General features: G+C 34.6%; 3 protein-coding genes across 3 annotated transcripts; all 3 read left to right on the forward strand.

The window, feature by feature from the left end:
• The first annotated feature begins 79 nt into the window (after positions 1 to 79).
• On the forward strand, positions 80 to 4,442 carry LOC147541935 (protein trichome birefringence-like 41). Its single transcript, XM_086637708.1, has 5 exons — positions 80 to 1,425; positions 2,467 to 2,638; positions 2,780 to 2,955; positions 3,110 to 3,268; positions 3,997 to 4,442. The coding sequence occupies exons 1-5, from the start codon at positions 1,028 to 1,030 to the stop codon at positions 4,301 to 4,303; spliced, it is 1,212 nt and encodes a 403-aa protein (XP_086493834.1). The 5' UTR covers positions 80 to 1,027; the 3' UTR covers positions 4,304 to 4,442.
• A 2,794-nt stretch (positions 4,443 to 7,236) lies between these two features.
• On the forward strand, positions 7,237 to 9,340 carry LOC147541936 (protein trichome birefringence-like 39). The gene is made up of 5 exons (XM_086636236.1): positions 7,237 to 7,660; positions 8,081 to 8,252; positions 8,347 to 8,522; positions 8,613 to 8,771; positions 8,860 to 9,340. The coding sequence occupies exons 1-5, from the start codon at positions 7,380 to 7,382 to the stop codon at positions 9,164 to 9,166; spliced, it is 1,095 nt and encodes a 364-aa protein (XP_086492362.1). The 5' UTR covers positions 7,237 to 7,379; the 3' UTR covers positions 9,167 to 9,340.
• A 1,352-nt stretch (positions 9,341 to 10,692) lies between these two features.
• LOC147541937 (protein trichome birefringence-like 39) lies at positions 10,693 to 13,424 on the forward strand. Its single transcript, XM_086635992.1, has 5 exons — positions 10,693 to 11,157; positions 11,460 to 11,631; positions 11,947 to 12,122; positions 12,202 to 12,360; positions 12,445 to 13,424. Exons 1-5 carry the CDS (start codon positions 10,862 to 10,864, stop codon positions 12,749 to 12,751), a joined length of 1,110 nt encoding a protein of 369 aa, XP_086492118.1. The 5' UTR covers positions 10,693 to 10,861; the 3' UTR covers positions 12,752 to 13,424.
• The last annotated feature ends 85 nt before the right edge of the window (positions 13,425 to 13,509 follow it).

The following is a 13,509-nucleotide window of genomic DNA, read 5'->3' on the forward strand; positions in this document are numbered from 1 at the left end:
TGACATCATCAACATCCTTTCAAAGTGTACGATAACGATTTTCCCCCTTGTTCTATTATCCACGTAGGATATGCGGTAAGGTAGGCGATAGGGTGGGGTTTACAAAAATTATTTTAGAATGTTTAATCCCATTCCAACAGAGGCGCATCTCAAATTGATGAAAGACTAAGGTAAACTACTGAAGGATGTTAGAAAATTCCAGCAAATGGTTGGCAGTTTGGTTTATTTGACTCACAATATCTGAGTTTGGTTACTCTGTTGCGTGAAGGGTTCACTTGAATTTGATCTTATTTACAAAAGAAATTAGAAGTTTTGTCTAATTACTGATGCAGATTGGGTTGGAGATAAGAATGATATACACTTAACTTTGGTTATTGCTTTAGTACTGGTTCAACCATGGTATCTTGGTGCAACAAGAAACAATTGGTGGTTGCGCTATCCAACACTGAAATCGAATATGTGACAACACTTATGGCTGCACAAGAGTGTGTGTGGTTGAAGACGTTGATATGTATGTTGTACGAACTTGATTATGTTGTGCATATCAAACATGATAATAAAAGCACGGTTAAGCTTCCTTCTAATCTAGTTTTCCATGGTCGCACAAACACACATTAAAATTCGTCATCACTCCATTCGAGAGAAACAATTGTGCCCCATCACTACATTAGTTTAATATCAGATCTGATAGATCCGACATTACATAATACAATTGCATGTGCAAATACTGATGATATAATGACTAAAAAACGCACCTTTCCTTTCCCCCCATTTACTTTAATCTTAAAAAGAAAACTGATCAGTTCCAATCAATCAATACAGTATTTACACCACAAACTCTGCTCATACTACAAATTGTCCAGTACCCAAAAAACAACACCATCTTACTATTTATTCTCTCCCCTTCTCTCTCTCTAAAATTCAGATCCCCTCTATCTTTATAGGGACAGACAGACATGCAGCCTAAGTGACTGAACTACTACTGACCAAACCCAGATTTGATTCCCCCTTTTATTTAACTAATTTGATGAGATCAATTGAATTCAAACCCATATTTCAAAAGAGAGAAACAAAGAGAGAGATGGGTAGTCTAGTTTGTAGGAAGAAAACAACAACAACTTGTACTTCATCTTATATTGTGTTTCTTGCTCTGTTTTTGTTATGTCTGTTACTTCAAGATAATGGTGTTAATGGAGAAAACAAGGGTTTTAAGAAGAAGAGAGTAGTAGAGGAAATCAATGAAAGAAGTAATGATAATTCATGTGATATATTTGAAGGGAAATGGGTATTTGATAAGTCATACCCACTTTATAGTTCTTTAGATTGTCCTTTTATTAGGAAGGAATTTGCTTGTCAAAAGTATGGAAGACCTGATTCTCTTTATCTCAAATATAGATGGCAACCCAAAGGTTGCAACTTACCCAGGTACATTCTCTTCTCTCTCTCTCTCTCTCTCTCTCTCTCTCTCTCTCTCTCTCTCTCTCTCTATCTCTCTATCTATCTATCTATCTATCTTCTTTCTGTCCATCTCTTCTGATTTTTGGTCTTGATCAAAAAGTTGAAGTCCCTTGTTGCGATCGATGCTTTATATGATTCTGATCCACTAAAGCGCGAATCACAGTAAACCACATTGAATTTCTGTCTGAATAAGTCCAATTGTTGTTTGTTTCCTAACATTCCCTCTTGTGATTGTTCAGTTTTAATTTTCTTAGGCACTCTAAATAATTTTGAAACTACAAATGTCAGTTATAATTTTTTTTTGTTTGGAAGGAATTCAATATTGGTTTTCATTGAATTTAAACCAATCCCAAATTTATTTGTAAGCATAACTAATGAAAGAAATGTTTGATGGTACTTGATAAAGTTAGGGGAAGTTCTACAACGACCGACATTTGTTTTTGAGAGTCTATTTTTTATCAAATCCAATGGACTAGTATATCTTAACAAATGTTTTAAAATTTTTGAGTAATTATGCCAACATTTTTGAATTAAATGTGATCACACAATTCCCTTTAACTACCCGGTAGGAAATGTCAACCCTATAACAAAGAGCCAGAAGAGAAAGAGAAACCATTTTTTACCGCTCTTATCAATGGACTAGTCCTTTATGACACCTAGTATAGTATTTCATTATGGGTAGTATGCGAACATGGTCATGGTGTGCTCCTGCCTATTTAACTCACAATGTGAGTATGTAAAAGGATCATGTTCCAAATGTCGTGTAGATAAGATTTGGTGAACTGTCATTATGTCAACAACCCTTGGTTGGAGTGGTAAGAGGTATAGTCTTCCACTTTAGAGCTCAAGGGTTCGAGGCACGATGACCATTTAAAAAAGAAAGTTGGCGAACTGTTTGTCTCGCTATATACATCAAGCATTCTTCAATATATATGTATATCTATGTATACATATATATCGTTGTAAGATTTTTAATACTAATTTTTGCTTAATCCCAAATTACTGCAGGTTTAATGGAGAAGAGTTCTTAACTAGATTTTATGGAAAGAAAATTATGTTTATAGGGGATTCTCTTAGCCTAAACTTTTGGCAGTCACTTGTTTGCCTCCTCCATTCTGCAATTCCCCAAGGAAATATCATTAGGGAAGACAACGAAAATTTTTCGAATTTTACTTTCCAAGTGAGTGCTCAATATATGATTTTCTGTGTAATAGATTTTTCGAATTTTACTTTGCATATTCAACATTATCCCTCGACGCAAAATAAGGTTTAATAAAAATTCTGAATTTTCTTTACTATCTTTGTGTTTTTCATTTTCCAGGATTATGAAGTTTCGGTGATATTATTTCATTCTTTATACTTAGTGGATGTAGAAGAGGAAAAAATCGGGCGAGTTTTAAAACTTGACTCAATCAAGAATGGTAATATATGGAAAGATATGGATGTGTTGATCTTTAACACTTGGCTTTGGTGGGGTCGAAGAGGTCCCAAACAACCGTAAGTAACTCCTATCGTCCATCCAATTGTCTAAATTTACGTCATCACCACCGTCACTACTATCACAATTGTTATCGTGTTTATTGTATTAAACATCATCATTAAACTGAATGTGATGATCATTACTTGCGTAATTCTTTATGGGCGTGTGCAGATGGGATTATATTCAACAAGGCGACAACATATCCAAAGACATGAACCGGATGGCTGCATTTCGTGCAGGGTTAACAACATGGGCTAAGTGGGTTGAGTCAGAAGTTGATACAAAAAAAACTAAGGTCTTCTTTCAAGGGATTTCTCCTTCTCATTACAAGTAAGCACTTCAATCCTTTTCGAAGGGTGCCCTTTTCCCATTACAAGTCTTGGTTGTGTCTTTACCCGGCTGATTTCAAGTAATCCTGTTTAGGGTTGATTTTGATTAATATTGCGAGATGTGGAGATGATGGAGGCTGTAGATTAGATGATGGAGATGAACGTAGCCTAGACTAGTGGGAGGGGCCTTACATGTTAGATGTTGGCCTAAGCAATTTGGCCCAAAATGCTTAGGGGGACCCTAAAGGAAAACCTGTTTCAAATGCCGAAGGAGCTGTCATTGCGGTTTAGTTGAGAAAGGAGGTTTCTGTAGAAGTTGATTGAGGATACTGTCATTGTTTTCCAAGAAAAGGAGCCCCTCGATAGAGAGGTGCAGTTTGATCGAACTGGTCACACCCCTTTCTATTCCCCTGCCACTTGGGGCAAGTAAGTCGAATACTACTTGAGGGCAAGTGAGCCCAAACCACACCCACAATCACAATTCCCTTGGTACCATAGCCAAGTGGGTAAACCTTCTTGGCTATCATCGATATTGTGTGCTTTAGCACTTATGTTCCTAGGACGTTGAAACGCTTGCTAGGGAAATAATGCTTAGCCCTTCACTAAAAGCAAAACGAACACTTCATACTCTAACCGATGTGGAATCGTTCACTTAGGTACGATGACTTAGTAAATACACTAATTAGCACTGCACCCTTGTCCATTTTTCTAAAGTTTGAAATTATGCAGTGGAGAAGATTGGGATCAACCAGGAGTGAAGACATGCTCAAATCAGACAGAACCATTAATGGGTGAGAATTACCCAAGTGGATTACCACCATCAACAACAATAGTTAAAGAAGTAATAAGCAATCTAATCTCAGATAATAAAGTTGATTTGTTAGACATTACAAGTCTCTCACAGATGAGGAAAGATGCACATCCAAGCAGTTTTAATGGCTTTAAAGGCATGGATTGCACTCATTGGTGTCTCCCTGGTCTACCAGATACTTGGAATCAACTTCTCTCTTATCAACTTTCTTCTTTACTATCTTAATCTTTCAAAACCACAACCAAATTAAAGCATTAATTAATTTCTTTTTTTATGCATAATTATTTTCTATTGATCATAATTTTAAGGTTTCCTAAATTCACTTATGTAGTGATGATCATAATAAATCATACATATTTACATACTTCATGAATTCTTTTGATATTGCAACTCCACAATTAGTTTGAATATAGCCATACATATCAAGAACTTTAGAGCATCTCCTATGCAAGACTCAAGAAAAACTCTAGAAAGTTGTAAGTGTCAAGTGCGAAAAGTGGATTTCTAAATGATTTCTTTCCTACATGTCCATTTAGAGAAAACCTTCTCCAAAGCAACACTTAGAGAAACTCTAACGTTTATATTTTGTCCATAAAATGAATTGATTTGCTCATGTGGCGCTTAGAGATCCTCAAGAAAACACTCCAAAAGATCTCTAAAATAAATCTTGCAACATCATTTTAGAAATTCATGTTGAGTTTTGCATTGGAGTTGGTTTTTATAGAAAAACTCTAAATTTTTTTTTTTAAAAAAGACAATTAAGACGAAATACTTTTCTGAAATGGTAAAAAGGGAAAAGAAGAATTAATCGACAAAAAAAAATCAAAAGAAGACCAAAACCAAGGCTAGTCATCTTTAGAGCCATTTTTGTGAGTTAGTCACCTTTAGGAGGGACAAAATGGCAAAAAAAAATTATTTGAATTTGTCGACAGGAGATGGCCCGAACCTTACATTAGAAAAAACTTAAAAAGACTAAGGAGATAAAAAAATACAACGAATAAAATCTAAAAGAATTGAATAAACAAAACTAGCTAATGTCGCACTCTCAGTATACCTCTTTTATCATCACTAATAATCTTATGTAAATCCTCCGGGAAGTCGTTTGGTGCCATCTCAGTATAACCCACTTGTGCTTGCATTTTCTAGAGGAGATCAGCCGCTTGATTTATTTCTCTGTACACGTGTACTATTGTGCACTCTTCTAGCTGTGCCCATAACTCTCGGATTTCTCTAACAATTCTCATTATATGCCAGAGAGGATTCTTATTCGTACATTTCAAAATTAGGATCGTAAGTGCCGAGTCACTAGCAATTCTCACCTTAGTGACGCTGAACTTTAGTGCGAGTTGGAGACCCAACCGTACTCTTTGCATTTCATGCATTAGTACGGACTCTCGGTTGATTTTTGCTGCTGCCGTGACAATGGGCTCGCCCTTTGAGTTCCTTAAAATGGCCCAGTATCCTCCCCACAAGTCTGTGAAGGCCCCATCCGTGTTAATCAATGTTTGATAGCCCATTGAGCCCTGCCACTTGCATGCGGTGCGTACCTTTAACTATAGGGGAATGACTAGGTTCCACCTCGCTGCAATAAGTTGGGATTCACCAGTGAATCTCGGTGGCCTCTTCGAGGCTACCACTTTAATTTGACATCATTAATTATCTTTTGGAGGATAGATTGCTTCGGTTCGTTGGAATATCGAAAGACTTGTTATGCTCATACCACAACAAATGAGTGAAAAACCCAAAAATCTAGACCCTAATAAGAAAAAAACCCACTCAAAAATAATAATGTCAAAAAAACCCATTTTTTGAACATTTTTCAAAATGTTCACAACATATGTAATTATGTTGTTAACAAGACAACATATTTTTTTCATAATTCCATTTTTACCCTTATATGTTGACAACATATATCATTGTGTTGTTATAAAATGTTGACAATATCTATAATAATGTCCCGACTTATTATAAAATGTTGGTGTCATATATAATTGTGTTCTTAACAACATATATAATGTATTAGTCAAAATATTATTTGTTCGTTAACGGATTTGTTAAATACAAAGGATAATACGCATAACATTTTAATTTTTGTAAAGGACAAACAAAAAAATGCTTTAGTCTTTATATTTATGTCGAAAGCAAAACAAAAAATGCCAAAACCATTTATTTTTTCACAAGACAAATCGAAAAATGTTGTAGCCAAAATGTTTGTGTTAGTTTGTCTATGTAAAATGCAAAAGAAAAAAATGCGAAATATTTTGGCAAAACAATGTCTAAGCAAGAACGAATTTGTTCAAAAATTTACAAATTGTTGAGACAAACTAAGATTTGTTCAGAAATTTACAAAATTGTCGAGAGCAAACCAAGAATTGTTCAGAAATGTTCAAAATTGTTTTTGACGTTGATTTGAGCGGAAAATTTCATTTTGGAGGGTAAAATTGTATTTTTACCTACTGGGTTTTTTCCTCATTATTATTTAGTATTGGGCCTGATTCTCTTTAACTTCCCCATTTTGGGCCTTATAATTACCGGCCCTATGATAAATATGGGGAGTGAATATCAAACTATCTATTCTGCCCAATAGTGAACCACCCTGAAAAGTATTGACACACCAAAATGCCAAATGAAATCAATCCTTACAATACTGAACAGACAAATCAGGCCGTTACAATACTGAACAGACAAATCAGGCCGTTTAATTAAGTCAACTCAAAATAGACAAATTAGATAATTAAGCTGTCCATGTGTTAGAAACAATGAAAGTAATTAAAATAACATAATATGATTTTGCATTTAATGACATATTACTTGCATAATGTCAAGTCGAATATCCAACATTACATAATATATTAGACTATATTAATTTTGTTTTATGGCAATAATTCGGAAATTTTATACTCCAATCGAATCTAAAAAAGATCATTCATGAAAATAACTATTGAATATCTTAATTGGCATAAAACACAAAAATTGTCCTAAACTTTCAAAAAAAAAAATCACTTAGAAAATTTCTTAACAAGAATAATGAATATTCTCTCATCACATGGTTGTTATCAAAATTCGAAGTTTCTATATATGATGGTTTATGTCACTACTATTCTCAATAATTAGAAAATTATTCCAAATTTTTTTATTAGTAAACCAAAAAACACCCCATATCTCAATTAGACAGACAGATATATAGTCTATGTGATTGAACAACTAGTTAATTACCAAGAGGTCTAAAATTCAAACTTGATTCTTTTTATTTAAATTGGGATCCATTGAAATCAAACCATAGAAGTTTGAGAAGAGAGAGATGGGTACTTTAGTTTGTAGGAAGAAAACAACAACTTGTACTTCATCTTGTATTGTGTTTCTTGCTCTGTTTTTGTTAAGTTTATGTCTGATTCAAGATGGTGTTAGTGGAAGTGGTTGTAATATATTTGAAGGGAATTGGGTGTTTGATAAATCATACCCACTTTATAGTTCTTTAAATTGTCCTTCTATTAGGAAGGAATTTGATTGTCAAAAGTATGGAAGACCTGATAATCTTTATCTCAAATATAGATGGCAACCCAAAAATTGCAACTTACCAAGGTACTACTCTCTTTCTCTCTATTGATTCTTAACATTTACGGTAATGGTGTGTTTGGATGAATGAATCATGAATCTACGGACTCGTAAGTCCAACTAATTTATTTTGGCTTGTTTGGTGACTAATAAGAATCTAGCAGAAGACAAAAAGGCAACACGACCATACAACCATTACTTCTATTCCTCACGTCGGTTAAGGTCTTCTAGAGGCTGTTCAAGCCCGCCACGAAAAACTAACAAGTGGGCGATAAACTCTTCGAGCTTCGGACAATTTCATTAGGCCCATTGGAACCGGGGATCCCGAGCCCCATTCAGCTTCAGGCTCCCGTGCTTAATTCGCACCCTTACATTTTTCCCAAAGATTGTATTATATCAAAATTTTGTGCAGTGCACTTTTTTTTAATCGTGCATTATTAATTGCAGGTTTAATAGAAATAAGTTCTTAAAGAAGTTGCGAGGGAAGAAGATTATGTTCATAGGAGATTCAATCAGCCTTAATATTTGGCAGTCACTTGTTTGCCTCCTCCATTCTTCACCCTCCAAAGATAAAAATGTTACAAAGAATACCGAAAATTTATCAGGTTATACTTTTCAGGTACGTAGTTACGAGTCTACATAGGGGCCCAAGGGACCTATAAGCCACCTTTTTTGAATTTACTTTTTTTACTCATATGTTTTTCTTTTATAAGGTTAATGGAGTGACAGTGATACGATTCCCTTCGTCATACTTAGTGGACATAGAACAGGAAAAAATTGGGCGAGTTTTGAAACTTGACTCAATCAAGAATGGTAATATATGGAAAGATATGGACGTCTTGATTTTTAATACTTGGCTTTGGTGGGGTCGATCAGACGCAGGTCAACCGTACGTAGCTTTCCCAAGCTCATCTAACTGTCTCAATTAGTTCCAATTTTCTCGTTATCATTACATCCTCATTCATTATGTTGGATGCAGATGGGACTATATTCAACAAGGTACTAAAATATACAAAGACATGGATCGGATGGCTGCATTTCGTTTAGGGTTAACGACGTGGGCAAACTGGGTCGATACACAGGTTGACACAAACAAGACCAAAGTTTTTTATCAAGGGGTTTCTCCTTCTCATTACTAGTAAGCACTACCTCAATTTCGAACCTAGCTTGGGATATTCTTAAGAAGTTGGAAAACTCATTTCTAAACAAAATTTGTAAAAATGCAGTGGTGAAGAATGGGGCCAACCAGGAGTAAAAACTTGCTCAAATCAGACAACACCATTAATGGGTGACAAATATCCAAGTGGATTACCAAAAGCTGCACAAATAGTTAAACAAGTATTAAGAAATTTGATAAGGAAGAAGAAAGTTGAAATGTTAGACATCACAACTCTCTCCCAGATGAGGAAAGATGCACATGCTGGCAATTTCAATGGTTTCAGAGGCATGGATTGTACACATTGGTGTGTTCCTGGTCTTCCAGATACTTGGAATGAACTTCTCTTTCATCAACTCTCTTCCTTATTTCCTTGATCTTTCTACATACACCCCAACCAAATTGCATCAAAGCATTCATTTCTTACATGGCCTTGTCATTGTGAGGGGGAGTACACTTGGGGAGTATCCCTAGGGAGTCCCCCTATCACCATTGTAATTGTTATTCTATTTGATCATTGCACATATTTCAATATATGTTATATGTATGCACTTTGTGGCTTTCTGGTGGTGGAAAAAGATTGGGAGAAATTTTTTGTTTCTCGTGGAGCTAGGGTCGCCAACAAGAGGTCGTCCGACAGCTTCAACAATCCCTCTGGGGAGAAGAGATAATTAGAACAAAATACTTTTCTAAAGAAGGGTAAAAAGGAAAAGAAGAGTTAACTCACTAAGAAAGGAGAACTAGTAATTCTTGTGAACTGGTCATCTTTAGTAAGGCCAAAATACCAAATGAAACATATCCATAACATATTGAAAGAATAAATTAGTTCAACAAAAAAAAAAAAAATATTGAAAGAATAAATAAAACAGTTTAATTAAGTCAACTCAAAATAGACGAATCAGATAATTAAGCTGTCCATGTGTTAGAAACAATGAATGTAATTAAAATAACATCGTGGTGATGAATTCGTGATAGATTACTTGCATAATTTCAAGTCTAATAAATCCAACATTACATGATATGGTAGCATGTGGAAATAGGGATAGTATAATGACTAACATTGTTCTCTCTTCATTGGGCTATTTCCAAAACAAAAAGTTAATTCATTATATAGATGGTTTATGTTACAAATTTCGTCCAAAACAGATGAAATATGGCGTATTTTTCTATTGAATAGTTGAAAAAATAAAGTAATTTCATCCGCTTTGGTCGAAATTTTTGGTCTTTTTCATTCTAGCCAATCTAAAGTCCTTGACGGGCTTGAACAAAAAAACGACCTAAACCCTAAAAATGTTTTTTCAACTATAGAGAAAGACAGAATAAGAATTTTTTTTTTTTACCTAAGACATATTATCTTCATTATGTATGTCTTCGTTTAAGTCTATTACTTCATTTAAGTTAATGTCTTTGTGTAAGTTTACTATCATTATTTGTATCGAAGGCAATAATGATAGTAAAATTCTGTATTTTGTTAATGGTGATGTTGATAGTAGCTATAGATGTTAGAGTTGAGTTGTTCATGTCCGAAAAAACTATTAAAATGAATAAAGTATTAAATTTATTTTTATTTTTTTTATTTAAGTCCTTATATTTTAGAATTACTTTATTAAATTATTTTATAACGTTCTCCTTAAACCAGTTTAGTATAGCAAGAGCAAATACATAAATTGACCCTATTTAATGCACTGTCATACCAAATGATGCTGTTCGTATACCAAAACAAATTTCTTAACAAGAATAATTTGCTTTACTCAACATTCTCTCATCACATGGTTGTTTTTTTCCTTTTTTGTTGCAAAATCATCACATGGTTGTTATCACTCAAAATTAATTCAGAGTTAGTTTCTATATATGATGGTTTATGTCACTACTATTCTCTCATATAAGGTATGTGTGATTAAATAATGAGACAGTTACTAAAAAAAAATATTTGTACCCAAAAAACACTACATATCTCAATGGACAGACAGATATATGCAGTCTATGTGATTGAACAACTAGTTACCAAGAGGTCTAAAATTCAATTTTGATACCTATTAGTTAAATTGGGATCCATTAAACTCAAACCACAAATGTTTGGAAAGAGAGATATGGGTATAGTTATTTGTAGGAAGAAAAGAACAACTTGTTCATCTTATATTGTGTTTCTTGCTCTGTTTTTGTTAAGTTTATGTCTGATTCAAGATGGTGTTAATGGAAGTGGTTGTAATATATTTGAAGGGAATTGGGTGTTTGATAAATCATACCCACTTTATACTTCTTTAAATTGTCCTTCTATTAGGAAGGAATTTGATTGTCAAAAGTATGGAAGACCTGACAATCTTTATCTCAAATATAGATGGCAACCCAAACATTGCAACTTACCCAGGTATAGTACTCTCTTTCTCTCTTAATTACATTTACAGCGTGTTTGGATGAACGAATCATGAATCCACGGATTGGTAAGTCCAAATAATTTATTTTGGCTGTTCAAGCCCGACCACTAAAAACTAACAAATGGGGAGTGAACGCTTCGAGCTTCGGACAACTTCATCATCCCATCGGGTCCGGGCATCCCAAACCCAGCTTCGGGCTCCCATGCTTAATTCCCACCCTTACATTGTTGACAATATATCATTTTGAGATTTGGTTTAGTTCACTTATTTTCTCAATCTTGCATTATAACTGCAGATTCAATAAAAAGAAGTTCTTAAAGAAGTTACGCGGGAAGAAGATTATGTTCATAGGAGATTCAATTAGCTTTAATTTTTGGCAGTCACTTGTTTGCCTCCTCCATTCTACAGCTTCTCATGAAAAAAATATTACAAAGAATACAGAAAATTTATCAGATTATACTTTTCAGGTACGTAGTTACGTGTCTATATAGGATTCAAGAGGCTTTATAAGCCACCTTGACTTTTCAATGTATATTACCAAAAATAATAGTTTGTCGAAGGAATTGGGCCGAATTCCCAAGTGGACAATTAGGTTTTGCACTTTGCTTCTGTTAAGGGTTCCTTGGGTGAAATCCGTCTATCTATCTCCGATTTCAACCCATTTCTTTTAGGCAAATTATCACCATCAAAACAACTACTATATTAAAAAAAATTTAAGTAAACTTAAGTGTTACTGTAAATTTTGAATTTACTTTTTTACTCTTATGTTCTTCTTGTATTAGGTTAATGGAGTGACAGTGACACGATTCTCTTCGCCATACTTAGTGGACATAGAAGAGGAAAAGATTGGGCGAGTTTTGAAACTTGACTCAATCAAGAATGGTAATATATGGAAAGATATGGACGTCTTAATCTTTAATACTTGGCGTTGGTGGGGTCGGTCAGGAGCCAATCAACCGTGCGTAGCTTTGCCAATCAACCGTAATTAGTTTCAATTTTATCATCATAAGTTTCATCATTTATTACGTTGGATGCAGATGGGACTATATTCAACAAGGTACCAAAATATATAAAGACATGGATCGGATTGCTGCATTTCGTTCAGGGTTAACTACCTGGGCAAACTGGGTCGAATCGGAGGTTGACACAAACAAAACCAAGGTTTTCTATCAAGGGGCTTCTCCTTCTCATTACAAGTAAGGACTACCTCTATTTTAAAACTTGGGATATTCCTAAGAAGTTGGATTACTAACTTCTAAACAAAATTTGCAACTGTACAGTGGTGAAGAATGGGGCCAACCAGGAATAAGAACTTGCTCAAATCAGACAACACCATTAATGGGTAACAAATATCCAAGTGGACTACCATTAGCTCCAAAAATAGTTAAACAAGTATTAAGAAATCTCATGAGGAAGAAGAAAGTTGAAATGTTAGACATCACAACTCTCTCCCAGTTGAGGAAAGATGCACATGCTGGCAATTTTAATGGATTCAAAGGGATGGATTGTACACATTGGTGTGTTCCTGGTCTTCCAGATACTTGGAATGAACTTCTCTTTCATCAACTCTCATCCTTATTGCCTTGATTTTTCTACATACATCCCAACCAAATTGCTTTAAAGCATTATTTTAATTTATTGAATGCATTTCTTACATGAACATATAGTAGTTGTTATTATATTGATTTATTTTGAGTTTATTTGATCACTGCACATAATTTTGCAGTCCAAGACCATAGGTAAAGTCTCAGACTATCCAGTCCAAGAGTCGAAACCAGTCTGAGAATATACTTTCTCTCTCGGTCTGGACAGTCTGACGGAAGGTCGCCTACAAAGTATTGCGATTAAATTGAATTGGCTTGAATCAATGACTCTAACAGAGCACCTACAACAAAATGTGGGGCGCGTGTAGAAGTAATAGAGTACAAATCTCCATCTTCACTGCACTGGGAAGCGCACTCCTCGAAGGCCCCAACTGCACGTTTTGTAAAAAGAACCAAACGAAGTGTTTAAGATGGCAAAAAAAGAAAAAAGTTGAACACAAGCAACAGGGGAGCGAAAGAAGCTGGGCTGAAACTCACCAAAAACGGCGGATAACTACCTGCATTTAGCTAGAGTGAAAAAACAACAAAGTTGTAGTCTTGTAGACGGTGGTCATTTTCTCTGAATTTTGTCCTAATGTTTGGCTTCATGATCATTTTTGGAAGTTAGAAATGGAAGATTTACACAAATTTTAATTCATAGATCGAAACTAAACAAATTATTTTAACATCTGTTACCTAATACGAGGAAAAAAACTAATATTTTATAAAACAACTTCAAATATGAAAATGGCTTAATAGTAC

The sequence above is a fragment of the Eschscholzia californica genome, unplaced genomic scaffold (assembly GCF_041429995.1).
Source record: "Eschscholzia californica isolate CP2 unplaced genomic scaffold, dmEscCali1.0.p SCAF_4, whole genome shotgun sequence".
Lineage (NCBI taxonomy): Eukaryota > Viridiplantae > Streptophyta > Magnoliopsida > Ranunculales > Papaveraceae > Eschscholzia > Eschscholzia californica.